The sequence below is a fragment of the Myotis daubentonii genome, chromosome 2 (assembly GCF_963259705.1).
Source record: "Myotis daubentonii chromosome 2, mMyoDau2.1, whole genome shotgun sequence".
Taxonomy (NCBI): domain Eukaryota; kingdom Metazoa; phylum Chordata; class Mammalia; order Chiroptera; family Vespertilionidae; genus Myotis; species Myotis daubentonii.
The window spans coordinates 103038631-103065045 of NC_081841.1; the positions used below are offsets into that span (position 1 = coordinate 103038631).

Here is a 26415-nt window from a genome sequence, read left to right on the forward strand (position 1 = left end):
TAAGTCTATTTCTTTCACTAGGTAGGGGAAGTTTTCTGTCATTATTTCTTCAAATAGGTTTTCAGTATCTTGCTCGCTCTCTTCTTCTGGCACCTCCATAATTAAGATGTTGGTACGCTTGAAGTTGTCCCAGGGGCTCCTTACACTATCTTCATATTTTTGGATATTTTTTCTTTTTGCTTTTCCGGTTGGGTGTTTTTTGCTTCCTCGTATTTCAAATATTTGACTTGATTCTTGGGATCCTCGAGTCTACTGTTGAATCACTGTATATTATTATTTATTTCAGTCAGTGTATGCTTAATTTCTGACTGGTCCTTTTTCTTTCTCTCTTTCTTTTTTTTTTTTTTTTTTTTTACATTCTCACTAAGATCCTTGAAGGTCTCACTGAGTTCCTTGGAGGTTTCTAGAAGATTCTTGAGTAACCTTATAACTGTGGTTTTGAACTCTATATCCAGTATTTTGTTTTCATTCATTTCTTTCATTGTGACATGTTTCTTTTCCTTTGCCTTTTGGCTGCTTTCCTGTGTTTATTTCTATGTATTCGGTAGCTGCTAAGTCTACTTGAGTTGATAGAGTGGCCTTGAGTGGTAGGTATCCTATAGGGCCCAGTGGCTCAGCCTCCCCAGTCACCTGAGGTGGACACTCTTGGTGCACCCCTCTGTGGGCTGTGTGCACAGTCTTGTAGTTAAGCCTTGATTGCTGTTGGTATCACTGGGAGGAATTGACCTCCAGGCCAATTGGCTGTGAGGATCAGCTGTGTCTACAATGGAAGAGCTGCTGTGCAGGAGACCCCCTTATGGGGCAGGACTTGCTTCAGTGAGGCTTTGATGCTTATTGAGTCTGGCCCCTGATTGTGTCCCTTATGGATCTGATGAGTTGTAATCTGGTATGGTCTCACACTGACCACTGGGTACACTGGCTCTTGGATCTCCAAGGAGGTGGCCTGGGGCCACCCAGGAGGAGCTACAGAGAGATCTGCAGATTCCTCCTCTTTGTATCGGATTTGGAAGTGCCCAACTGAGGCCCAGCTGTGTAACATGGCAGGCTGCTGCTGCTGCCTGTTTGACAGATTTTAGGCTGAGAAAGGACAGACCATTCATATGTAAAAGCCGCGCTCTGCACAACTTGGGTGGGGTTGTAAATTGGGTGGTATAGGGTCTCAGGGAATCTCCTGGGCGGAGCAGACAGCAATGGCTGCCAGTGAGCCCTGCACTGGAGAGGTCCCAGTGTAGGAACAATGACTACTGTGAGCACCTCCATCTGAAAGCAAGCCGCCCTTCTGTTCCTGTCCCGATGCCAGACAGTCCAGTTTGTCCCCGTATATGCCTGTGTCCCCCAGAGTCTTATCTGGAACTGGAGTTCAGAGCAAGTAGGAGCTTGTACCTCCCTCCCGATTAAAAAAGCAGCGCACCCGCATGCCAGCCCGTTCTGTGCCTCCGCACTTCCTATCAACCTCAGTGTGCTTTCTTCTTTACCTCTAGTTGTAGAACTTCCACTCAGCCAGCTTTCCCGCGGTTTTGGATGATAGTTGTTCTGTCTTTTAGTTGTAATTTTGATGTGGTTGTGGGAGGCAGCAAGTACAGGTGTTTACCTATGCCGCCATCTTGGTTCTGATAAGTTGATTCTTAATCTTTAAAAAGAGGTTAAGGGTGACTCAATGGGGTGATTATCATAAAGCAAAAATATTGACAAAGGCTTTCTAACTGTAAGATTTTAGAATTTATATACAGTAAGTTCTCGCTTAACCTCATTGATATGTTCTGTGTCTTTAAGCTAAAATGCATATAATGAAACCAGTTTTACCCTATTCTAATTGATATAAACAGGGTTCCTACAGCATCTCATCAACAGTAATGAAACGATATTGAACAAAACTATGTTTTAAGACCTGCTGTATTCTTTTATTATAAGGCAATAAAGATGATGATAATGTTAATGTTTCTGAAAACTTATGCTCAAGGTTATTTAAAATGTACACTTAAATTGATTTTATTTTAGGGAAAGTTATTAAGTATTCAAACAAATTTTCTATATTTCCTATATGAATCAAATAACTATATCATGGGAAAAAATTTATTGCATATCATAGAGCATCACTTATTATCAGCTGTTTTCCCCTAAAACCAATCTTACCACTTTAATAGACTTTAGTTGACTGACACTCAAACCTTCATATTGCCATTTAGTTTTTTAAAACTTACTTTATTCATTAAAAATTGAATCGTTGTGTTACTGTTTTAAAAGCAGCATATTGTGTGTTGTGTGTTCATTTTCACTATAAATATCTTTCAGGATTTAAGACTATTTCTTGAGGATTGTCTCCAGAACTAGAATTTCTGGGACAAAGGCTATGAATGGTTTTTAAGCTGTCAGAATTAAAAGCAGCAGTTTTTGTAATATATATGCCAAATCATAGTGTAGATGATACTCTTTGGGATTGATCTAAAAGTTTGTTACTAAGAAAGAAAGTTTGTTTCATATACGTCTAATACTTAAAGTAAACCTTTTGAATGGCTTCTATTTTAGTATGGTAGTAGCTAAAATATGACTTAACTAATTATCTTACAAAATCTTTTCTATTTAATGTTAGTAGCTGAAATTTTATTTTAAGCCATGACGTATCTATTTAGTGTATATTTCTAGGTAGTTCAGATACTAGGGATAGGAGATGGTGAAACATAGGTTAAACTACTTTTTATATGAATTCTATTTAATTTTTCTTTCCTATATTTCCTAGCCAAGGAGTGTATATCACTAATATACACTGAGTGGCCAGATTATTATGACCACCTGACTTTTGTAGGCAAATTAGCTATAATTTCGTGCTGAAGTTGCTAGAGGGCCAGACCATTATAAATATGGAAGCAGGTTGTTTACCATGACAGTAGAGTGATTTTTTTTTTTGAAGACATGGGTAAACAACGCTATTTAAAAGCCTTTGAACGTGGGAGATACACACACACACACACACACACACACACACACACACAGGGAGTGGCTAGATTATTATGACCACCTGATGTTTGTAGGCAAATTAGCTGTACACTGCATAGTATAGGATATGGAAGCCAAAGGCCTGTTCGAACGCCTTTGCTGTCTGCAGTTACCAGGATAAAACGTCTCCAACTCGCACAGGAACACAAGGATTGGACAGTCGAGCATTGGGAAAGTCATGTGGTCTGATGAATCACGTTTCCAGTTGTATCATGCAGATGGCAGAGTGAGAATTTGGCAGAAACAGCATCAAATCATGCACCCCACATGCATGAGTACAGCCCTTCAAGCTGGTGGGGGCAGTATTATGGTTTGGGGCATGTTTTCCTGGCATGATTTGGGCCCTTTAATTCGTGTGGAACAACGTCTGAATAGCACAACATACCTAAGTATAAGTATCGTTGCTGATCAGGTTCATCCTCTCATGATGGTGTATCCCAAGGGAGATGACTTCTTCCAACAAGACAGTGCGCCATGCCACGGTGCTCGTATTGTGCCGGAGTGCTTTCAGGAACATGAGGGAGACTTTACCTTGCTTAGGTGGCCCCACAATCACCAGATCTCAATCCAATTGAGCATTTGTGGGACGAAGTTAAAAGAGCCATCAGGCAGCTGGTTCCACAACTATCAAATCTCACAGAACTGGACAGTGCTATTCATCAGGCATGGTGTCAGATTCCTCGCATCACCTTGCAACATCTCGTGAAGTCAATGCCAAGAAGAATCGTCGCAGTATTGAAGGCAAAAGGTGGCCCAACGAAGTACTGATGGGGTGGTCATCATAATCTGGTCACTCAGTGTGTGTGTGTGTGTGTGTGTGTGTGTGTGTGTGTGTGTGTGTGTGTGTGTGTCTGTATATCCCACGTTCAGAGGCTGTTAAATCACGTTGTTTACCCATATCTTCAGAAAAAATCACTTCTACTGTCGTGGTAAACAACCTGCTTCCATATTTATAATGGTCTGGCCCTCTAGCAACTTCAGCGTGAAATTATAGCTAATTTGCCTACAAACATCAGGTCGTCATAATAATCTGGCCACTCAGTGTATGTTGTTTTTATTAATGTGTATGTACAAAAAGTAGTGGAATCAACATAAATACATTGCCTTAATTTAAGGTTTACTTTTTTCTCCTCCCCCTTCTCTGGGACACATGTATGTTTAGGTGAAAAAAATAAAACATTTGCTTGTGTATTTCTTTATAACATAATTCACTACACTGTAGAGCAGAACTCTGAAGAAGTAGTAATGGTACTGGAGACAATTCAAGTTATCTCTGCAGAAATTAGTTAAAAAGGCTGCTTGCAAGGTTTGTCTTGGGCTGATGTGTGGGAACTTGGAGTTGGGGAGTGTTTCCATTGTTCACTAACGGAGTAGGGAGGTTTACTGTTCCTAGACTCTTTATGAAACAGTGTGGTTTATGCTGCAAACCTTTCTTCCTTTTGAGAGTTTGGAATTCTGGGATGTGCTAGGCGAGGGTGCCTATCAGGAACCCGTCCCCTATAAAAACCTTGGGTACTGAGTCTGTAATGAGCTTCTCTGAGCATATACGTAGCACCCCTGTTACTGGAAGAAGAGTATGCTGTGTGATCCCTCATGAGAGTAAGACAGTATAAGGAATCTTACTCATGAATTTCTTTAGACTCCTGTGTCTTTTCAGCCTTGAGATCTGAAGTGTCAGCTTACCATATTGCTGTGATAAATCTTAGTCATGAGTGCCACTCTATGCTGAGTCCTTTGGGTTCCAGTGAATTTCTGAACAGAGGGATGGGTTTGGGGACCTCCAATCAAGTATCTTTGTTACTAAATTTACTAAGAAACTCAGTTATATATTAAAGAAGTTTCAATTATAAAGTAACCATCAACATCATGTAGAAAATTTAGTTTCTGATGTTATTCTGTAACTTTTAGCATTTTATTTAAAGAAGTTCTAGTCAATATAAATCTATCTGCATACAGTATAGTTACTTAGAAGACCTTAGAGGTTTGTTCAGCAGGTTGCATCAAATTGCAAATAACTTCACAACATCTAAACTTTTAATTGTTAAATGATTGCAATTACTTTCATTAAACTTACTTCCTTCTTCTGCTAAGAACAGCTAGTGATAGAAATGGACTAAGAAATGGACTTGTCTCTGAAGTACTGAAAGAGCACATGGGGAGAGAAAAGTCCTCTGAACTGAACTTTGGGGTGGACCTTTTATGTTCACCCTTTACATCATTAATGATTACACTATTACATGATTAATTCTTAATATGTTTAAGACCCTGTTAGAATATAGGAGTACAATATAAACATAGTGTCTGTTTTTTGGGGCTATAACTGCATTGTTTTATTTGGGGGAAGGTGGTTATGATTGGGGAATTTGGTTAAAAATGAAAAAAAATAAGAAATCTTAGGAGTAGCTTGGTTTTTGTATTCCTGAATATGCTCGTATAAATTTCTTAGTATGGTTTTTCTCTTGGATGAAACCCCAGCTCTTGGCCTTGTTGTTAAGAAGATTATGCTTCCTCTATCTGTCTTCAATTCAGGTTCATCTGTTTAATGTGAGATATATTTTTGGTAATTCTCATCTAAACCATTCTCTTTAATGTAGTCATACATGACAGTTTATTATTGGGGGTTTAGTTTAGTTATTGGAACTTCGTTAAAATCATTAGTGCAACCTATATATATTTGGGCTACTTTGATTTGGAAAGAGGAACACTAGAATAATCACTGCTCTGTCAGAAGAATGTCCTTCACCCCAAATTCTTTTAAATTCCTCTCTTTCACAATGGCTTATGGCTTGTTTCACATTTGCTTTTAAATAACGATGGCATCTATTTCATTCAATAGCATGACCATTTACATTTCTTCTCCTAACTTCTGATTTTACTCAGGTAATTCTGGTGATGGCATTCTCCATTTTCTGATCATAATAGCTATTGCTGTATTTAGCATCTTGATTGTTGGTACCAAACTGAAGACTTTCATTTCTGTATCTCTCTCATTTCAACAAATTTATTGTGTTTACATTACATATGTAGTTGGGAATGGTTGGGAATATAGAGAGTATTAAGGCACAGTTCTTCCCTATAAAAAGATAATTTGAATTGTGTGGTACTTGCAGCAAAAGATCAAATACAAGATGATGAGAATTTTTAAATATGGCTATCAAAATTTATATAGGGTAAGATGATTTTTGAGAAGGACAAATTGGAATTTTCTGTGAGGAAGAGGTTTAGAGAATTTGTTATTGGGAAGGACGTTTGTTGATTAACATACTAGAGGAGTTTATTCAGTAATGCCTCTGGGCCATAATTTGGTTACTTCATTGGACATATGAAGCAGCCTAGTGTCTTCAGGGAAAAGTTGTATGAAATCTTCAGGTGAAGTGAATAAAATCATAATTTTAGTTATTGCCTTTCTATCCATTTTATTTTTCCAAGGTTTCTTAAATGTCTTTTCATAAAGTTTTATAATTTTCTGTTCTCAGGTCTTGTATATATTTTGTTGGATATTTTCAGATCTACTTTGAGCATTTGTTGGTATTATAATTGTTGTCTTTAAAAAAGAAAATTTTTCTAATTGATTATTTTTAGTGTGTAAATATGTGTTAAGTTTTCTGGGAAGGATTTAAAAGCAACTGAAGCACTTGTTCGTGTAAGTCCTGTGGGCTGTAAAGATGAGCAAGACAAAAGCACTCACTTTTATGGAGCTCATAGCTTTTATATTTTATTTTATGAATTTTTTGGTTTTAATTGTTTACCATTATCATGTCAATTAAAAAGTTTTAGTTGATAGGTATTGCCAAATTTTCTCCCCAAAAGAGATTATAAAAATCAATACTAAAGGTGTATGATAGTATTTATATGCCATGCACACTTTTACTAATTGTCTATATAAACTTTTAAATCTATGCCAATCCATGAAAAGGTTGATTTTATATTGGTTTTAATTTGCATTTCTTTAATTATCAGTGAAAACAAGAATCTTTTTTATGTTTGAGGCATTTAGTTATTTTCTATGCACTGGTCAGTTGTATAATTTCTTTATTTTCTGTTGGTTAAATACTATTTCCTTAATGATTTTATGCAGATAAAGCCCTTTATTGTGTTGCAAATACCTTTTTGTTGTGTAGAAATATTTACTTACTTATTTACTTACTAGAGGCCCGATGCATGAAATTAGTGCAAGGGTCTTGGCCCCTCACAGCTGCATCTGGAAGGTCATCCGGTCTAATTAGCATATTGCTCTTTTTTTATTATAGATTATTAATCCTCACCTGAAGATATTTTTCTGTTGATTTTTCGAGAGAGTGGAAGGGAGGGGGAGAGAAAGAGAAACATCAATGGAGAGAGACAGATAGATTGGTTGCCTCCTATACCTAGGCCAGGGATCGAGCCTGCACCTGAGGTATGTTCCCTGGACTGGAATAGAATCCGGGACTCTTCAGTCCATGGGCCAATGCTATATCTACTGAGTTAGGGCAGAAATATTTGTTTTTTGAAGAAGTCAAATTGACTAACTTTTTATTTTTTGACCTTTATATTTTTTATCTTCTTTTTTATAAATCTTCTTTGAGATACTTCATTTTAAACTTTTAAATATTTAACCTATTAGACATTTATGTGGGTATAATGAATGAAAGGATGAGTTGCTTTTATTTGTCTAAACTAAATCTGTTTGCATATATCTTTACTCATTTCATCATTTAATGATGGCCAAATCTGTAGGTTTTATTACTTTTTAATATCTAGTAGTCTTACACCATACTTTTTTCTTCTTCCTTTTATGTTTTAACTAGGGGTCCAGTGCATGAATTCGTGCACCTTAAAAGGAACTGTAGGGCACGACGCTGCAGTAGGCACAGGAGCAGGTCTTGGTCCATCCTCTGTGCCCCCACCCGGCCCCTCCTGCCGTGCCCCTGGTCCCATCTGCCAGCAGCCCTGCTCCTGCCACTGTTCCCACACGCTGATGGTGCAGATCGATTGGAGCCGGCACCAGCATTGAGTGCAAGCAGGGCCCGCGCTGTCAGTTGGTGCGAGCAGTGGCTGCTGCCCCGATTGCCCCTCAGGAGCAGGGGGAGGTGGAGAAGCCCTCAGGGGTGATCAGCAGCTCTGGTGCTGGCTACGGGTGTGAGCGGGGCCGGCGCTGGCAGCAGGTTTGAGCACCAGGTAGGACTGTGGCGCGCTGGAACAAAGAATTTTCAGTAACCACCAGAGGCTCGCCCTGATGACAGTGACCGGAGCCTCGCCTTGGTCTGGTGCCCCTGCTCACCTGCTCCACCATCCTGCTGTTGGCCAGTGCCCGCCATGTTATGCACACGCCCCCTGGTGGTCAGCACATGTCATAGTGACTGGTTGTTTGGTTGTTCCGGGTATTCCACCATTCAGTCTATTTGCATATTAGCCTTTTATTATATAAGATTTTTCTTTCTTGTCCTTTGTTATTCCTCAGTCCTGGCTTTTCTTTAATAACTAGAGACCCAGTGCATGAATTCGAGCATGGGTGGAATCCCTCAGGGTAGCCTGTGGGGATCAGGCCCGAAACCTGCAGTCCAACGCCGCCTACTGCTCCTGCCTGCTGCTCCCACTCATCCCAGCCCCGCTGCACCTGCCGTAGGCTCGGGCCCAGTTAATCCCGATCGAGAGAGCTCTGCATCTGGCACCTGTCCTGAGGGGGAGCCAAGATGTGATTGGCCTTCCAGGCGGGCTGTGGGACACCCTTGCTGGCCCAGGATCCGGATCTGTCCTGCTGATGTTTGCACTGGTTGTTGGGAGCTACCTGGCGGCCACTTTTATATTATTCTTCCTTGCAGAGTATCTAGGGAGGGGAAGCAACTGTGGTGCCCAAGGCCGACTTCCAGGAGGCCAGAGGCACTGTCGAGATCGTGCTGGTGTTGCCGGTCTGTCGGTGCCTGGCTCATTCTCCAGAGATAAGAACTGCAGGACTACTGAGGGAGGGAGTGGCTGCCGCCGGGCTGGTGGGCCACTGGGACGGATGGGTCAGTCAGCTAAGGGGCGCTCCCTCTGTAGGAGTGCACTGACCACCAGAGGGGGAAGCTCCTGCCTTGAGTGTTTCTCCCTTGGTGGTCAGTGCACATCATAGTGACCGCTTGAACGGCTGTTCGGTCGTTCGGTCACTTAGGCTTTTATATATATAGATTTTCTGTCTCTTCTTAATATTTATTTTTCCGTATGGGTAATTTTAAAAATTCTGTTGTTATTTTTGTTAAACTAAGATTGTTGTGTTTTTAAATTAGTTAAGGGTAGAACTGACTACGTTATCGCAGATAAGTACAGGTACTTATTTTCTTTTGTACACGTTATCTTTTGTTTCTGTAAGTAGAATTTAGCCTTTTCATCATATAAGTCCTGAACATTTCTAGTTAAGTTTTACCTAGATATTTTATCTTTTTTTAATTTGTGTGATCTCTTTATTTTTTATTTTGTTAAATAATTGTTTATTGTTGAAAGTATTGCATATGTCTTCTCTTTCCCCCCATTCACCCTCTCCAGTCTGCCCCCCATCTCTGGCCTTCAGCACCCTATTGTCTGTGTCCATGGGTTATGAATATATGCATACAAGGTCTTTGGTTGATTACCTCCCACCTTTCCCCATCTTCGCTCTGAGATTCCACACTCTGTTTCATGCTTCCATGTCTCTGGATCCACTCCATCAGTTTATTTTGTTACTTAGATTCCACATTTGAGTGCGGTCATGAGATACTTGTATTTCTCTGACTGACTTATTTCACTTAGCATATACTCTCCAGGTCCCTCCATGCTGTCTCAAAGGGTAAGAGATTTCTTTTTTACTGCTACATAGTATTCCATGGTATAAATGTACCACAGCTTTTTTATCCACTCATCTACTTATGGGCACTTGGGCTATTTCCAGATCTTAGCTATTGTAAATTGTCTGCTATGAACATAGGGGTGCATACATTCTTTCTGATTGGTGCTTGGGATTCTTAGGATATATTCCTAGAAGTGGGATCACTGGGTCAAAGGGCAGTTCATATTTAATTTTTTGAGGAAACTCCATACTGTTTTCCATAATGGTTGCACCAGTCTGCATTCCCACCAGCAGGGTTCTAGGTTTCCCTTTTCTCTGCATCCTCACCAGCACTTGTCACTTGTTGATTTGTTGATGGTAGCCATTCTGACAGCTGTGAGATGGTACCTCATTGTCGTTTTGATTTGCATCTTTCAGATGATTAGTGACTGAGCATTTTTTCATGTCTCTTGGCCATCTGTATGTCTCTTTGGAGATGTGTCTATTTACTAGTAGGTCCTTTCCCATTTTTTAAAACACGTTAAGCACCCAGCCTGTTTTATCTTCTGGCCGTAAAGTATAGTGTCAGTCACCGGTGACTCACATGGCACTTATTGTGCTTAATTGGACAATTTGTCTTCCTTTTGTTAAGATGTATGAGTTCCTTATATATTTTCTATATTAACCCTTTATTAGATGTATCATTGCCAAATAAGTTCTCCCATACAGTGGTGAACGTTTTGTTGGTGGTTTCTTTTGCAGTGCATAAGCTTTTTATTTTGGTGTAGTCCCATTTGTTTATTTTCTCCTTAGTTTCCTTTGCCCTGGGAGATATATCTATAAACATATTGCTATAAGATATGTCTGAGATTTTGCTGCCTATGGTTTCTTCTAGGATTTTTATGGTTTTACAACTTTATTAAGTCTTTTATCCATTTTGAGTTTTTTTGTGTATATGGTATAAGTTGGTGGTCTAGTTTCATTTTTTTGCATGTATCTGTCCAATTTTCCGACACCATTTATTGAAGAGACTATCTTGACTCCATTGTATGCTCTTGCCTCCTTTGTCAGATATTAATTGAGTGTAATGGCTTGGGTGGATTTTGGGGGACTCTATTCTGATTCATGGATCTATATGCCTGTTCTTGTGCCAGTACAAGGCTGTTTTGATTACGGTGGCTTTGTAGTATAATTTGATATTTGTTATTTTGATCCCTACAACTTTGTTCTTCTTTCTCAAGATTGCTGCAGCTATTCGGGGTCTTTTTTTGATTCCATATACATTTTTGGAGTATTTGTTCTAGCTCTGTGAAATATTCCATTGGTATTTTATTTATTTTATTTTGTTTTTTTTAAAAAATATATTTTATTGATATTTTTACAGAGAGGAAGGGAGAGGGATAGAGAGTTAGATACATCGATCAGCTGCCTCCTGAATGCCCCCGATTGGGGATGTGCCCACAACCCTTGACTGGAATAGAACCTGCGAGCCTTCAGTCCGCAAGCCGACACTCTATCTACTGAGCCAAACCAGTTAGGACGAGAGTTTTTTTCCCAACAGGGTGGGGCAATTGCTTCTGCCTGGAGCCTAATTGTTATTCTCAGTTTCACATTGGGCCTCTGAAACTTGGCACCGTGGGGCAAGGTGTTTTCCAGTCAGTCAACTGCCTTCCCCCCAGGCAAAGCTGCCTGTATAGAAAATGTCTGCATGAGAAAGATGACCTCTGCAACATGAGGGAGTGACTCTGTACAGGCTACTGGGGTGTCTGCTTTCTGAGCTCTAACCTCTGAGTCCCTGATCCTGGCTTCTGCTCACACAGCTCCAGTGCACTCTGCCCTCCCTTTGCCAGAACACAAGGTGGGTGGCTCCACTGGGGATTTTGTGCATTGGCCCTTTAAGAGGTTGCCTGAATTTCCGGCCATCTCTCCCTAGCAGGCAGCAACTCCAGTGCTTTTCACAGCCAGATGTTGTGAGGCTACCCTTCTCAGTTCTGGTGTTCTGGGCTGGGGGCCCAACTTGGGGATTTGACCTTAGAGTCCTCAGTGGTAACCACCACAGTTGAGATATCGCTCCAGAACTTCAGTTGCTGTCTGTGGGAGCCTGGCCAGCCCTTTCGCACCTTCGCCACTCTTACCACTCTCTGTGTGGTCTCCATTTTCTGTCCTTTGTTATCAGGATTCTCTTCAGCGAGTCTTCAGTTGATTATTCAGAAAGTTTTTCTGTATTTTAGTTATAATTCCAGTTTGGTCCTGGGAGCATGGTCATGCAGCATCCACTTGCTCTGCTGCCACTTTTAATCTCTAAGTTGAAATTTTCTTGTCCTACATTCATTGATGCGCAGTTTTTCCAGACTCCTGGCTTTACACTGGGACTTGAGCTCATTCATTACATTTAATGGGCTGTAGGTCATGCTTCATATGCCCAAATGAGCATTAAAAGCTCAAGTTGTAGAGACTGTATCAAGCTTTGCTTGTAATTTTCCAAATTTGCCACAATGTACCCTCTTATTTCCAAATTATGCCTTAGTTTTATGCTCTTAGTGTTTTTTTAATTTTGTTATTCTTTTAATAGCTATATTTTAAAATTTGGGTATTGTATTTCATCTTATAGTTCTAGGTACCTATAACATTGGTATGGGTTGAAGGAAGGGGTTCCCCTGAAGCTTAGTCTTTCATTTCCCAGTAACTGTATTGTCCTAACTGGGTTGATTGTATTTAGGAAGGCTTTTCACTTGATATATACTGGGTGGGGCAAAGGTAGGTTTACAGTTGTTTATATGGAAAATAATACAATCCTATCTAATAATAGACAAACATGGTAATTAACCGTACCTCCGACACACTTCCCATTGGCTAATCAGGGTGATATGCAAATTAACTGCCAACCAAGATGGCGGCCGGCAGCCAGGCAGCTGAAGCAAACAGGAGGCTTGCTTGCTCCAGTGATGGAGGAAGCCAATGTTCCCCGCCTGCCGCTGCCAGCCTCTGAGCTGCACTCTAAGAAACAATGTTGCAATTATAGAAGCTAAACAAACCCCAGAAACCTGCTTTCAGCCAGCCGGGCCTCAGAGCTGGAGCTACAACAGTGTTTCAATTATAGAAGCCATACAAACCCAGATACCTGCTTTCAGCAGTCGAGGTCTCAGAGCTGGAGCTGAGCCTCAGAGCTAAATCCGGCTGTCAGTTCCAGTGATAGCCATAGAAGGTAAATAAATCCCAGAATAAAAAAATAAAAGAAAAAAAGGAGAGGTTGGGAGCTTCAGTCACCCGCCAGCCTGAAAACGGCCCTCCGCCCCTCACCCAGACTGGCCAGGCACCCCAGTGGGGACCCCCACCCTGAAGGGGGTGTGACCAGCTGTAAACAGCCATCATCCCCTCATCGAGGCTGGCCAGGCACCCAAGCAGGACCCCCACCCTGATCCGGGACACCCTTCAGGGCAAACCAGCCGGCACCCACCCATGCACCAGGCCTCTATCCTATGTAGTAAAAGGGTAATATACAAACTGACCCTAACAGCAGGACTGGGAATGACTGGTCACTATGACACACACTGACCACCAGGGAGCAGATGCTCAATGCAGGAGCTGCCCTCTGGTGGTCAGGGCACTCTCACATGGGGAGCTTTGCTCAGCCACAAGCCAGGCTGATGGCTGCCAGTACAGCGGTGGTGGTGGGCGCCTCTCCCGCCTCCTCAGCAGCGCTAAGGATGTCCAACTGCAGCTTAGGTTTGCTCCCCGCTGGCAAGTGGACATCCCCCGAGCGCTGCCGGGCTGCCAGAGGGATGTCTGATTGCCATCATAGGCCAAATCCCCTGGGGAGCGGGCCTAAGCCAGCAGGTGGTCATCCCCTGAGGGGTCCCAGAATGCGAGAGGGCACAGGCCTGATTGAGGGACCCCCCTCCCCCCCCCCCCCCCCCGATTGCACAAATTTTTGTGCACCGGACCTCTAGTCCTATATAATAAAAGCCTAATATGGTAAGTTTCCAGTTGTCAGGTCGGCCATTCAACCAATCAAAGCATAATATACTAATGCTATGCTAAGGCCGCTCAACTTCTCACTATGATGTGCATTGACCACTAGGGGGCAGATAGTCAACAGGTCGACCCTTCACTATTACGTGCACTGACCACTAGGGGGCAGATAGTCAGCAGGTCGACCAGTTACTGTTACGTGCACTGACCACCAGGGGGCAGACGCTCCGACCGGTAGGTTAGCTTCCTTCTGGAGTGCAGCTGATTGGGTGGGCCAGCATGCCCTGGAGCCCTCCCATGATCCCTCCCCAGCTGGCCAACCTCCTGCATCCCTCCCTGGCCCCAATGGTGCACCGGTGGGGTCCCTCAGCCTGGCCTGTACCCTTAAGCAATCTGGGCTGAAGGATGTCCCCCCCCCCACCCCCCTGCCCCCCGGAGTACACGAACTTCCTGTACTGGGCCTCTAGTAATAAATAATTAATAATACAAGGATAAACTTTCATTAATGCACAACTGTAAACTTTTGTCCCACCCTGTATTAGTATTATAAATATTTACTGTAATGGATTTTGCCATTTATAAAGCTTTTATGTTGTTTGTTTGCGGGGGCGGGGGGGGGGGGAGTGTCAGGTATAGGCAAAAGTCATGTTATCCAAAAACATTGATACTTTTGCCTCCATAAGTTAGACTTGAAATTTTTAAAACTCATTTTCTTTAATTACTCTTGTTAATTTCTCCAGTGAACATTTCTGTATTGTTCCTTGCTTTTATTTGAATTGCATACTTCTTAGAAGAATTCTTAAAATGTTTTAAAGCTATTAATTTTTCATACATGACTTAACTCTCTCAGTTTGCATATTCACTAAGAAATTATAGTGCAATTTTTATATGACATCATCAAAACGTTATTCTAAGAGTACCGAGTACCTTTCTTCAAGAACATGTATGCATATTTTACTCAGTTCTTTAACATGTTTGTAAAGTGTTCTGGTGGTACAAAGCTGTGCCTTTTGTGACTAGATTTAATTTTTCTGTAATGTAAAATTTCATTTCATTTCTAGCTTCCTATACAGTTTAAATTTCCTGTTACCTTTATGGGTAGTGATACTTAGTATTTTACATGTTTTGTTTTGAATGTATTTAACTCCAGCCTGCTTCAGCTCAGATATATGAACTCAAATTTCAGTCTTGCAATTTTGTGTTAGAATAGCCACAAAATTAAAAATTTTTAGGATTATTGTTTATTTTTCTATACAGTATTATATTAGTTTCAGGTGTATATCCCATGATTAGACATTCTAAAACTTACTAAGTGATCATCCCGAGAAAGCTCATACCCATCTGACACCATACATAGTTATTAGAGTGTTATTGACTAGATTCTCTATGCTGTACTTTACACCCTCATGATTGTTCTTTAACTACTTGTTTGTACTTCTAAATCCCTTCACCTATTCACCCATTTCTCCAACCCCCTTCCCATCTGGCAACTGTTAAAATCTTTGTACCTCTTAGTCTACTTCTTTGCTGCTTGTTCATTTATTTTGAATTTTAAATTAAATTGTTGATGAAATACTGGTTTGGTTTTGATGAAATCCTTTAGCTTTTTCTTGTCTGGGAAGCTCTTTATATGTCCTTCGTTTTTAGGTGATAGCTTTGCTGGATAGTGTAATCTTGGTTGTAGGTCCTTGCTTTTAAAAATTAAAATTTTTTGAGTGAAAGCTTGTTACCTACAGCCTATACATTCTACTATACATGAATTTCCTTCTTAACTGGCCTCAGATTTTTTTGGTAACTATTTCCAGGTATTTAATCTTAAAGAGAGATTCCACTGTTGTCTCACACTTTGATGTCAGAATCTGTCCCTTTACTCCATGCTACATCTTCCTCTCCCCACATAGCTCAGGTAGTTACATTTACCGAATATAAGAGTCAGTTGTTGATAGATAAGTACTTAGTGCCATTTTATTGTTCATAATTTTTATTGGAATTGGGTAACTATAGAGGATGTTATCTAAGAGCACAGTCTTAGGAATCAAATAGACCTGAGTTTGAATATTGATTCTTTTGTTTAATAACCTATATTTATCTTTACAATAAGTTTAAAAATATTTTTAAGTTAGTTTCCACTTCTGTGAGGTGAATGTGATATACTTACTTCACAGGGTTGTTGTGAGGATGAAATAGACTAATACACGTGAAGCACTTTTATTAGTTCCCAACACATGTAAAGTGCTTAAGAATTGGTAACTATATTTGTTGCTGTTATTTAATTTAAAGGTAGTATGTTTACTCTTCTTTGGTAACTTGGTCCTTTGTCTTGGAACGGCTTAGAGCAGCTGTGGGCAAACTACAGCCCGCGGGCCAGATCCGGCCCGTTTGAAATGAATAAAACTAAAAAAAAAAAAAAAAAAAAAAGACCGTACTCTTTTATGTAATGATGTTTACTTTGAATTTATATTAGTTCACACAAACACTCCATCCATGCTTTTGTTCCGGCCCTCCGGTCCAGTTTAAGAACCCATTGTGGCCCTCCAGTCAAAAAGTTTGCCCACCCCTGGCTTAGAGACTAATTTTAGGAAAACTATGGAAATGTATTTTGTATTAAGTGGGGATATTTATCCTTTGAAAATAGTTTAATGATTCTTCCAATTTTTGCTGTATGGATTAGCCTGAAATTAAGTGTATAATATAGAGTTAGAAAAACAGAATTCTGGAACAATTTTTTAAAAAATTAGACATATCTTAATATATTAGCTTGACTTCCTTATTTTGATTTTTTAATTTTTAAACAGGATTTTAGATTTTTAAAGTTTCTCTTAGATACATTTAATGACCACTTGAGAATTTCGGCCTATTTTAATGTCAGTACAGTAGACATTGTGTTATAGTAGTAGGAGTATTAAGTTGAGAGTGTGGAGACTTGGGTTTAAGGCCAGGCTTTGCTGTTGACTTTGCATAAGTCCTTGGTCAAATAAAACCTCACTTTATCTTAGTTCTGATTTGTACTGTGGTGCTTGTAACTGACCTATCTACCTAGTTAGTTGCTCACAAAGTAGAGAAACAGTTATAAAATAAGTATTATCTCAGTTCTCACCAAACATTTATTCACCTACATTTTTTCAAAAAACAGTGTTGGTGTCTTGCTAATTCTTAGAAATTAAAATTTACATCCCTGTTATTCCTAGTTATGTGACTGGAGGCATTTTGGTAACTTTTTTGGTTTTGATTTGTGAGATGTACATTACTTTAAATATATTTTTATTGATTTCAGAGAGGAAGGGAGAGAGAGATAGAAGCATCAATGATGAGATAGAATCATTGATCAGCTGCCTCCTGCACACCCACTCTGGGAATCGATCCCGCAACCCAGGCATGTGCCCTTGACCGTAATCGAACCTGGGAACTTTCAGTGCACAGGCCAACACTATCCACTGATCCAAAACAGCTGGGGCAGATGCACATTACTTTAAAGGTGAAAGATTTTAGTAATTTCCCAAGGAGCCAGAAAACAGTTCCTGGATAAGTTTTTTTTTTTCCAGGAAGTATATTGTAGCCTTAGAAACGTGTTTTTTTCTTTTTTAAATACATTTTTATTGATTTTAGAGAGGAAGGAAAGGGGGAGAGAGAGAAACATCAATGATGAGAGAGAATCATTGATTGGCTGCTTCCTGCATGCCCCACCTGGGCATGTGCCCTGACCAGGAATCAAACCGTGACCTCCTGGTTCATTGTTCGATGCTCAACCACTGAATCATGCTGGCCGGGCTCTAGGAAACGCTTTTGAATCTCCGCTCAGCACTGATCACTTGTATTAAGACTTTAACTTTATCTGGTTTACATTAATTTGCATCCGTCTGCATTTATGCATGTAATTTGCTGTATACTAATTTATATTTGTATGTTTTTGTAAGTCATTTTATGTCTTTTACATGTGACCTGGTCTTGTTTTCTCAGCTAGCTTGAAATCTGAAGGGTAAAGACGATTGTCCTTTCCATTTCTTCATAACAGATTCATTCATAATAGAGATGCTCTGCATATAATGATTTCTTACTAGTTGAGTTTAGGTAAAACATTCCCTAGAACATAGTGAATTGGTATAATTTTTAAAAAGTATGCATTTGCAGAAAATTTCAGTTCTATATGCCTATTTAGAGTTAAAGAAAAAGACATAATCAAAATAGCAGCTATTCTGTTAATTATATTTGGCCAAAAGAAATCTAGTACATCTTATTAAATAGCTTGATTATTTTTAATACTGTAATATTTTAGGGGAATGTGGTATTTCTGTTGTTAATATCCATTTTAACAAAAAAGGAATTATGCCTTCTATGAAAGTTTTTAGAGAAGGCATAATTTTATAAAGCATCCCAGTTCTCATTTTTCATTAAATTTATTAAATTATTGGTGAAATTTATTAAATTACTGTTGAAATTTCTCATGTAAACTTTGATATGGAGGAGACTATTATTGCAATAAAATTCCTAATTTATTTGGAAATATCTATATTTGAAAGCAAACTTCTTTACATTTGCTTTAATCATAGCTTTCTCTAATCAAAACAAGATAAAATTACATCTTTTATCGTTGCACTTAAAGAATTTGCTGAACATGATGTTTCTTCCAAATGAATGTTTGCATTTTATTTCCCAGGGTTTTTCTTCTAAAACCCAATTTTTGCTCCCTAAGAAATGTTTTTTCTTCTTCTTCAGGAATGTCATTGTCTGCTGGGTCTTCCCCTCTTCATTCCCCCAAGATCACTCCACATACTTCTCCTGCTCCCAGAAGAAGAAGTCACACTCCAAATCCAGCAAATTACATGGTGCCTTCTAGTGCCTCTACACCTGTTAATAATCCTGTTTCTCAGACACCGTCCTCTGGTCAGCTGATTCAAAAGGAAACTGTCGGCGGGACAACATACTTCTATACAGACACAGCTCCAGCCCCTTTGACTGGAATGGTATGTCTGCATTAAAGGGAAGTGATAGTTCCTTCTAATTGATGAGATTCATGAGGAGGTTTCCTCTTGCATGTTTTTATTTTGATGTGAAGAAGTATTTAATTTTCTAACTTAGATGGTAATTCTAATATCTTTTCAAAGTAAACTGTTTTTGTATTAATAAGAACTCTAGTTTTGGACAAATCTGGTTTTAATTAAAAATTAATTTTCGCCAAAACCAGTTTGGCTCAGTGGATAGAGCGTCGGCCTGCGGACTGAAAGGTCCCAGGTTCGGTTCCGGTCAAGGGCATGTACCAGGGTTGCGGGCACATCCCCAGTAGATGTGCAGGAGGCAGCTGATCGATGTTTCTCTCTCATCGATGTTTCTAACTCTCTATCTCTCTTCCTTCCTCTCTGTAAAAAATTAATAAAATATATTTTTTAAAAAATTAATTTTCAAGCTCTAGTTTAGTAGTTTATGGCATGCTTTGTTTGTAGGGTTACCTAGTACTTCTGCTAGTTAGAGTTGATGTTTGCTGACATTTGTTTATAGGTAGTTTTACCCCTCGTAAGAAGCTAGAGAAAGATGATTTTTTAAATCAGTACTTATTGAAAGCAAACTGATGATGAAACTCTTGCCTTATGTGAGGCAGCAATTGAATTGCTAGACCTCTGGATAGTGGAGTGTCGACACAGAGAAAAGAAGCCTCCTATATGGGTCATAGTTAAGGATTGGGGAGGCTTAGGGAGCCCTGATTATGGACTAGGAAAGAACTGACAAAGGACTCTCAGTAGGAGGAGGGGGAGGGGAGAAAGGATGCATTGTAATGTTCCATAAATTGTACTTTGTTGTTGTTGTTGTTATTAAGGGAAATAGGATCACTTTTACATTGTGAGACCAATTAAGTTTTTAAAAAAAATAGGTTTTTATTGATTTTTGGGGGATAGAGGAAGGGAGTACAAGAAAGAGGGAAACATCAATGAGAGAGAGAAACATTCATAAGCTGCCTCCTGCATGGCCCCACACCTAGAATTGAGTCCACAACCTGGGCATGTGCCCTGACTGGAAATTGAACTGGTGACCTCTCAGTGCATGGGATGACTCTCAACCAACTGAGCCGTGCCAGTCAGGGCAGATTGTACCTTTTTAGCTTCATTAGTTTGTTCCTGTTCAAAAATTATATTTTTAACTATAGAAAAATAAGTAGTGATGCTCTCCCTCATGGGAGCACGCCCAAGCCTTTTCCTTCCTCTACCCCCTCTACCTCCCCCCCCCCAAAAAAAAATAGAGATGAAGAGCTCATGAGTAAAAAAGCCAAATTCCATTAAAATATGAAAACTGACATTTGACATGTTCATAGATGAGAAGTTTAGATGAAAAGTAGCCCGGACCAGTATGCTAATTGGTTAGAGCGTCAGCCTACACACTGACTGGAGGGTCTCCGTTTCCATTCCTGGTCAAGGACACATACCTGGATTGTAGGTTCAATCCCTAGCCCTGGTTGGGGTGCATGCAGGAGACAACCAATCGATGGTACTCTCTCACATCTCTCTCTCTCTCTCTCTCTCTCTCTCTCTCTCTCTCTCTCTCTCTCCTCCCCCTCTCTCCCTCCCTCCCTCCCTCCCTCCCTCCCACTCTTTCTCCCCCTCTCTCCCCCCCTTCCCCACCTCCTACAATCTCTGAAAATCAATAGAAAAAATACCCTCAGGTGAGGATTAAAAAAGAAAAGTACAGTTGGAATTTAGTAAGCAGGCAGATTTTGATCCTGCATATTAAATTAATGCTCTATTTTGATTAAATTTAACATTTTACTAAAACCCAATTTGAGTAGAAAGACAATAGATTTTTTTTTGTTACTTATAAGAGTCCCATTTCTGCCATTGTTTTGTGACTCTTGAATCTTAGTACCACTGAGATTGTTTCCCCAGTTGTACATTGGGATAATAACACCTAACCATCTTATGAGAAATAAATGTGAAAACATTTATAGAAGTACTTGTAAATCATGCAGAATGCTTTTAAAGAAATAATGAAATAGCTAATAGTTTTTATTTTGTTTTGTTTTTGGTCAGAGATCTTTCAAAAATTATCACAGAACAGCTTGCCGAACAGAAGGTCAAATAATTGAGGTAGAGTAGAGACTTTCCTTGGTTCTTTCAAGTAAGAATTCCATTACTGTTTTACCTTTTTGGGGTTTATTATATTTTATAATTATTTACATTTTTATTATATTTTATTATTGTATTTGTAGAAAGAAGTTTAATTTATAAAGAGGTTCTTTTGTCACAAAACTGTCTCATTTGGTTTTGTAGAGATTATATATGGCACAGTTTTATTGTTTATATCCTTCAAACTACTTTTAAAAATATGCTCATGGTAAACCTGAGATAGTTAAGCCAAACTATGCTAGCTGATGTAAGAAAACCAAGGCAGAAAAAAGGAGTTTTCTCTCTGTAGATACTGGTTAAAGGAAACCTAATAAGTATTGCAAAATCACTTCCTGGTTGAGATCCCTAACAATAATTATCTGAGAGGAACAGAAATCAGCTGAATTAATTTTTAAGAGACAACAATGTTTGTTTCAACTTTTAAAATGAAAGAATAAAGCAAAAGCAATTTTAGAATATCTATTGATTTTTGTTTCATGGACCAGTGAAGGGAAGGAGAGGCAGAGGAAAAAAAGAAAAAAGCAGGGTGGTGGGGAGAGTCCATTTGGAAGAATGAAAGAGGGGAACCTGAAAGCAGATTTAGTAACTCTGTTGTAGTTTGCTTGGAATATAAGTGCACTGTTGCACCCTTCTGTTAGTAAATTGTTCTTCTTTGCTTTTGCAGTTTGAAGTGTTTAACAAGTATTTAGGTAACACTTTGTTTAGGTTGGCCACAAAAAGCCCATAATCAGGCAGTTCCTTGGGCCACCAGGGCAGTGTTACTTCATTATCTGACTGTGCCCTATCACCTTTAATATCTGCTTCCTACCTTTCTTCCAATTGCTTTTAAAAATACGTACAAAATACTTGTGTAACATTTCATTCAAAGAGCTACTTTTGCCTACCATTGGGGCTTAAATTTTACCATATATGAAGCAATGTTTCTCATTAGAGTTTTCAAGTTGATTATTACATAATAGAGGCCTGATGCACGAAAAGCTCTGGCTGCCTTGGCCCTCGCAGCCCTGGCTTGGTCCTGGAAGGTCATCCGGACAGTTGTCTGAAAGGTCATCTGGATGGTCGTTCTGCTGTTCAGTCTAATTAGCATATCAGCTCTTTATTATATAAGATAAGATAAGGTGACTTTTTAAATTAACTCAGAAAATATACTGATAAGTTATTCTCTGAGGTGTTTAATTCACTATCATTTAAAGATTTAAAATATATCAATTTATCACTGTCATTTAAAGATGAAAACTTGATCAAAACAATGATAATAAACCTTATCAATTGAGAAAAATTGATTGTTACATTTTCTTCCTCCCTACCTTTTTAGGTTTTTCCAAACTATCATATTTATCCTCCAACTGCACCTCATGTTGCTTATATGCAACCAAAGGCAAATGCACCTTCATTCTTCATGGCCGATGAGCTCCGACAGGTACGCATTCAGAATTCCTAGTAGGGATGCTTGATATCTAGTGTGCTTTTAGCAAAGAACTGAAGAAACAATAGAGCTGTTTTGAAATCATGTTATTTAATCACATTTGCTGTACTAAACCAGATAGAGAGAATTTAGAATTTATGAGTTCTAAGTGACATTTAAGGAAAGCTGTTTTTCAATAAAAAAACAGTTAATTATTATGTTCATAGAGTAAAACATAGAATAGCTATTTAAATGAGTCACCTTCTGCACGTCATATCCTGTGCCTTCAGAGGTCTCTCAGAAATATATAAATAAATTATTTAAATGGTTTCTAACCTTGAGACAATGTTTGGCTAATATTTATAGGTTCAGACTAGGTAGGATGACCCAGAAATAAATCCCACATTAAGAGAGCTCAATCCTTTCTATAAAGTAGGTTTTATAAAATAATTTTTTGTTAGACAGTTAGGTATTATTTGATATGTTGAATTTCATTTTACACTTACATTCTCAAAAATATTTTTGTTTCATAGAAGTATGTTGTACCTGTATGATGTTCATAGAGTGAATTATTGACAAGCTTAGCATAGAACTTGAGTTTTCAGCTACTGATATAGTTATATGCTTTGAGTTATAGCATAGTTACTGGAACTCAACCTTAATAGGGGCAGGTATATCTAGGACTAGAATTTTTATGCCATTATTGGAAATGTTATTTCATGATATCAATATTAAAAGGCACACATACCAAAAATGTTATTACTTGTGTTATTTAGTTATAGTAGAAAATCCAGATTTCAGAAACTTTGTTTAGATGTAAATATACTTGTTTTCTTTTTTTAGGAGCTCATTAACAGACATTTAATAACAATGGCTCAAATTGATCAAGCAGATATGCCAGGTAAAATTTGAGTGGATTCATTCTTCCTTTTAAAGAATATTATAATTCTTATATAGTCCTACATGTTTGTATGTCTTACTACCTAATTACTATTTTATGAATATATTAGAGGCCCCATGCACGAAATTTGTGCACTTGGGGGGGGGGGAGCGTGGAGGGCGGGTAGAGGGGGTCCCTCAGCCCAGCCTGCGCCATCTTGCAGTCTGGGAGCCCTCGGGTGATGTCCGACTGATGGCTTAGGCCTCAGGAAACAGGCCTAAGCTATCAGTCAGACATCCTTAGCGCTGTCGCAGAGGCAGGAGAGGTTCCCGCCATCACTGCTGCGCTCGCCAGCTGTGATGGCTAAGTGGTGCTCCCCCTGTGGGAGTGCACTGACCACCAGAGGGCAGTTCCTGCATTAAGTGTCTGCCCCCTGGTGGTCAGTGCACGTCATAGCAACCCATCGTTCTGCCCTTCAGTTGATTTGCATATTAGCCTTTTATTATATAGGATTTATTTCAAATCCACTTAAGAAGTATTCCAGCATATCACAGATCATCTAGTTTATTTAAATTGATTCTACATGTGACAGTATTCTAGCTCACAAAAAAAATTAGAATTCATGGTGATTTACCTTACGATATATTAGTATATTACTGTCTTTTGATATTTGATAAAGTATAGGCTCATAAGCAGAGGGGAAAGGTGTTTATTATTGAGACTACAGTATGCTAGGCAGTGTGATGATTAAATGCTTTTTTCTTATAAAAATGCTGTGACATAGATACTAATATTATCTCCATTAAAACATGTTTTTTGAATAGTGTATTGATTTTTAGAGAGCGGGGGGGTGGGGGGGGGCGGGCGTGGGGAGAGAAGAGAGAGAAACACATCAGTGTGAGAGCATAACATTGATCGGCTGCCTCCTGCATGCCCCCTACCAGGGATTGAGCCTGCAACCTGGGCATGTGCCCTGATCGGAAATTGAACTGGCAACATTTCGGTACACAGGACGACACCCAACCAATTAAGCCACACTGGCCAGGGCTATAATCTCCATTTTACATATGAGAAAAATTGAAGTTGACAGGCATGCTCAGTAACTTGCCTTTAAGACCAGTGGCTAGTAATTGGCTGGCTGAGTCAGGATTTAAACCTAGGTTTTTCTGACTGTATCACAGTGTTTCTAAGAGAGCCATTAAAATCTCTTTCCGTAGCGTATTCTGTTTATAGCAAGATTAAATATGGTATGGTTTAAAAAAACTTTACAAATAGTACAGTACGAATACATTGGCCACAGAGATAATCTTGAAATACCTGGTTGTTACCAAGGATTGAGTCTTGACTATGGGTCTTCTTGACTGCTAGAGAATTAAAAGGAATGTGTCTAGCTGTTATGTCTTAAGACTGATCTTTCCAGTTTAGATGGGCAAGGAACTTACCTGTCATAACCTTTGAAGTGGTTCAGGTAAGGATTTTCTTTAATTATTTAGCATTGTCTTTGAGGCCCTAGTGAGGGTAAAAGGGAAAAAGAAAAATAAATAGAATTATTCCAGTCTTTATGACTCCAGTCATATGTAAATCATATGATGATGCATTAGATGTAATTTGAAAATTATAATAGAGTTTAGGAAATAGCTGTATATAAGATTAATACATGTCAGTTGCATTTCTATAGACTTGTAGCCACTAACTTCAAAATATAACTACAAGATAAAATGCTATTTGCAAGGATTTTAGAATATCAGTTCCTATGAGTAAATACAATCAAAGATGTGTAAGTTCTCATTGGGGGAGATTTATGAAGATGTATTAAATAAGATAAGTAAATCAAGTTATGAAATACTTTATTCATGAGTAGAAATACAAAATGACTTAGATGTCAATTTTTCTAAAGTGATCCATAGATAGGATATAATACCAGTCAAAGAATACAAACTTGCCCGGCTGTGTGGCTCAGTGTTGAGTGTCAACTCATGCACCAAGATTCCTGGTCAGGGCACATGCCCAGGGTGCAGGCTCAGTCCCTGGTAAGGGGCATGCAGAAGGCAGCTGATCGATGTTTCTTTCATCAATGCTTATATCTCTGTCCTCTCCCTTTCTCTCTCTATAAATCAGTAATTTTTTTAAAAAAAAAAAAGCTTAAGAGGTTTTTAACACTAGAAAGACTGAAACTTAGTATATACCTATATTGCCCAAAAGCAGTCAAAGTGACTGCATTGTGAAAGAATAATATTGGAGCACTCTTCACTTATGTTCCTTAGCTTTTCCAATAACTCACTTCTATTCGACATTTCTTTCATGAATTTAGGGCGCAAAAGAAATAAAATAAACAACTTATTAGAACAAGTATCACTGCATAAAGATTCGAATAACAAGTACTAGTTTAGCTTATTGAGCAACTGCAACTTATCAAGTATCGACAATTTATCATGTACTTGTATGTTATCATGTGACGGTAACCGAAAAAAAATGAAAACTGTTATTTCAATACAGAGCCGAACTGGTCATATAAGAAATTTACTCAATTCAATAATAAGAGTCAAAATTTCCCAAGCAGTCAAAATGACTGCTTTTGGGCAATATAGGTATAACACATATATATATATACCGGAAATGAAGGAGGGGGAGGTAACTACAATTATTAATAAATGCATTTATATGTTGTACAAAAAGTCACAAAATTCTAAGACATTGTGTCCTTATATACATAATTGTTTTTCTAATTGAAATTAAAAAGCAGTCAAAATGACTTCCTTGGGCAATCTAGTGTTAAACTCAAAATACTTCCGATATCTAATTTGTGTCCTAACAATTTAATTGTTAGGGCTCAGTCCCACAAAATCATTCCAGGTGAAATGGGGTACCCACGCTACCTACACTTCTGTCTGGCCAACTACAAATGTGGGGCATTTTCACCACCCCCCTCAGAACAAGCCGAGTGGAAGAGATGTATAGGGCAAGGTATTTGTAGAGGTGGAGTGGGGAACTGCCATGCCCTCTCTGAGTGTGCCATTCTTCCAGCACTTCAGTGTATTCACCAACTTGTAAGCTCTCTGAATCTTGCTATTTAGGAGTTTTTAAAGAAAATTTTATTTTGTGTGAATGATTGGCTAAATCTTTGGCTATTGATAATAACTCAATCTCCAACCCCCTTCTCCCTCCCTGGACTTTGAAGGGAGAGTAGGTGTTTAAAGTTCCAAATTCTAATCAAAGTTGGTATCTATCTATCTATCTACCTATCTATCTATCATCTATCTATTATATTACAGCATAATAGAGCTTTTCATACTAT

At 39.0% G+C, this 26415-nt stretch overlaps 1 protein-coding gene across 6 annotated transcripts in view; it reads left to right on the top strand.

The window, feature by feature from the left end:
* PAN3 (poly(A) specific ribonuclease subunit PAN3) overlaps positions 1 to 26415 on the top strand; it is a 161808-nt gene that overhangs the window by 97345 nt on the left and 38048 nt on the right. For 4 of the 6 annotated variants that reach the window (XR_009451290.1, XM_059684050.1, XM_059684046.1 and 1 more), the window contains 4 exons: positions 18440 to 18687; positions 20740 to 20796; positions 22151 to 22255; positions 23084 to 23141. Coding sequence is in view for 5 of the 6 variants with exons in the window: in XM_059684050.1 (XP_059540033.1) it covers positions 18440 to 18687; positions 20740 to 20796; positions 22151 to 22255; positions 23084 to 23141 (468 nt within the window). In the remaining variant the exon portion in view is untranslated. The remainder of the gene's footprint in view (positions 1 to 18439; positions 18688 to 20739; positions 20797 to 22150; positions 22256 to 23083; positions 23142 to 26415) is intronic. The other 2 variants (XM_059684047.1, XM_059684049.1) reach the window with 1 other exon arrangement.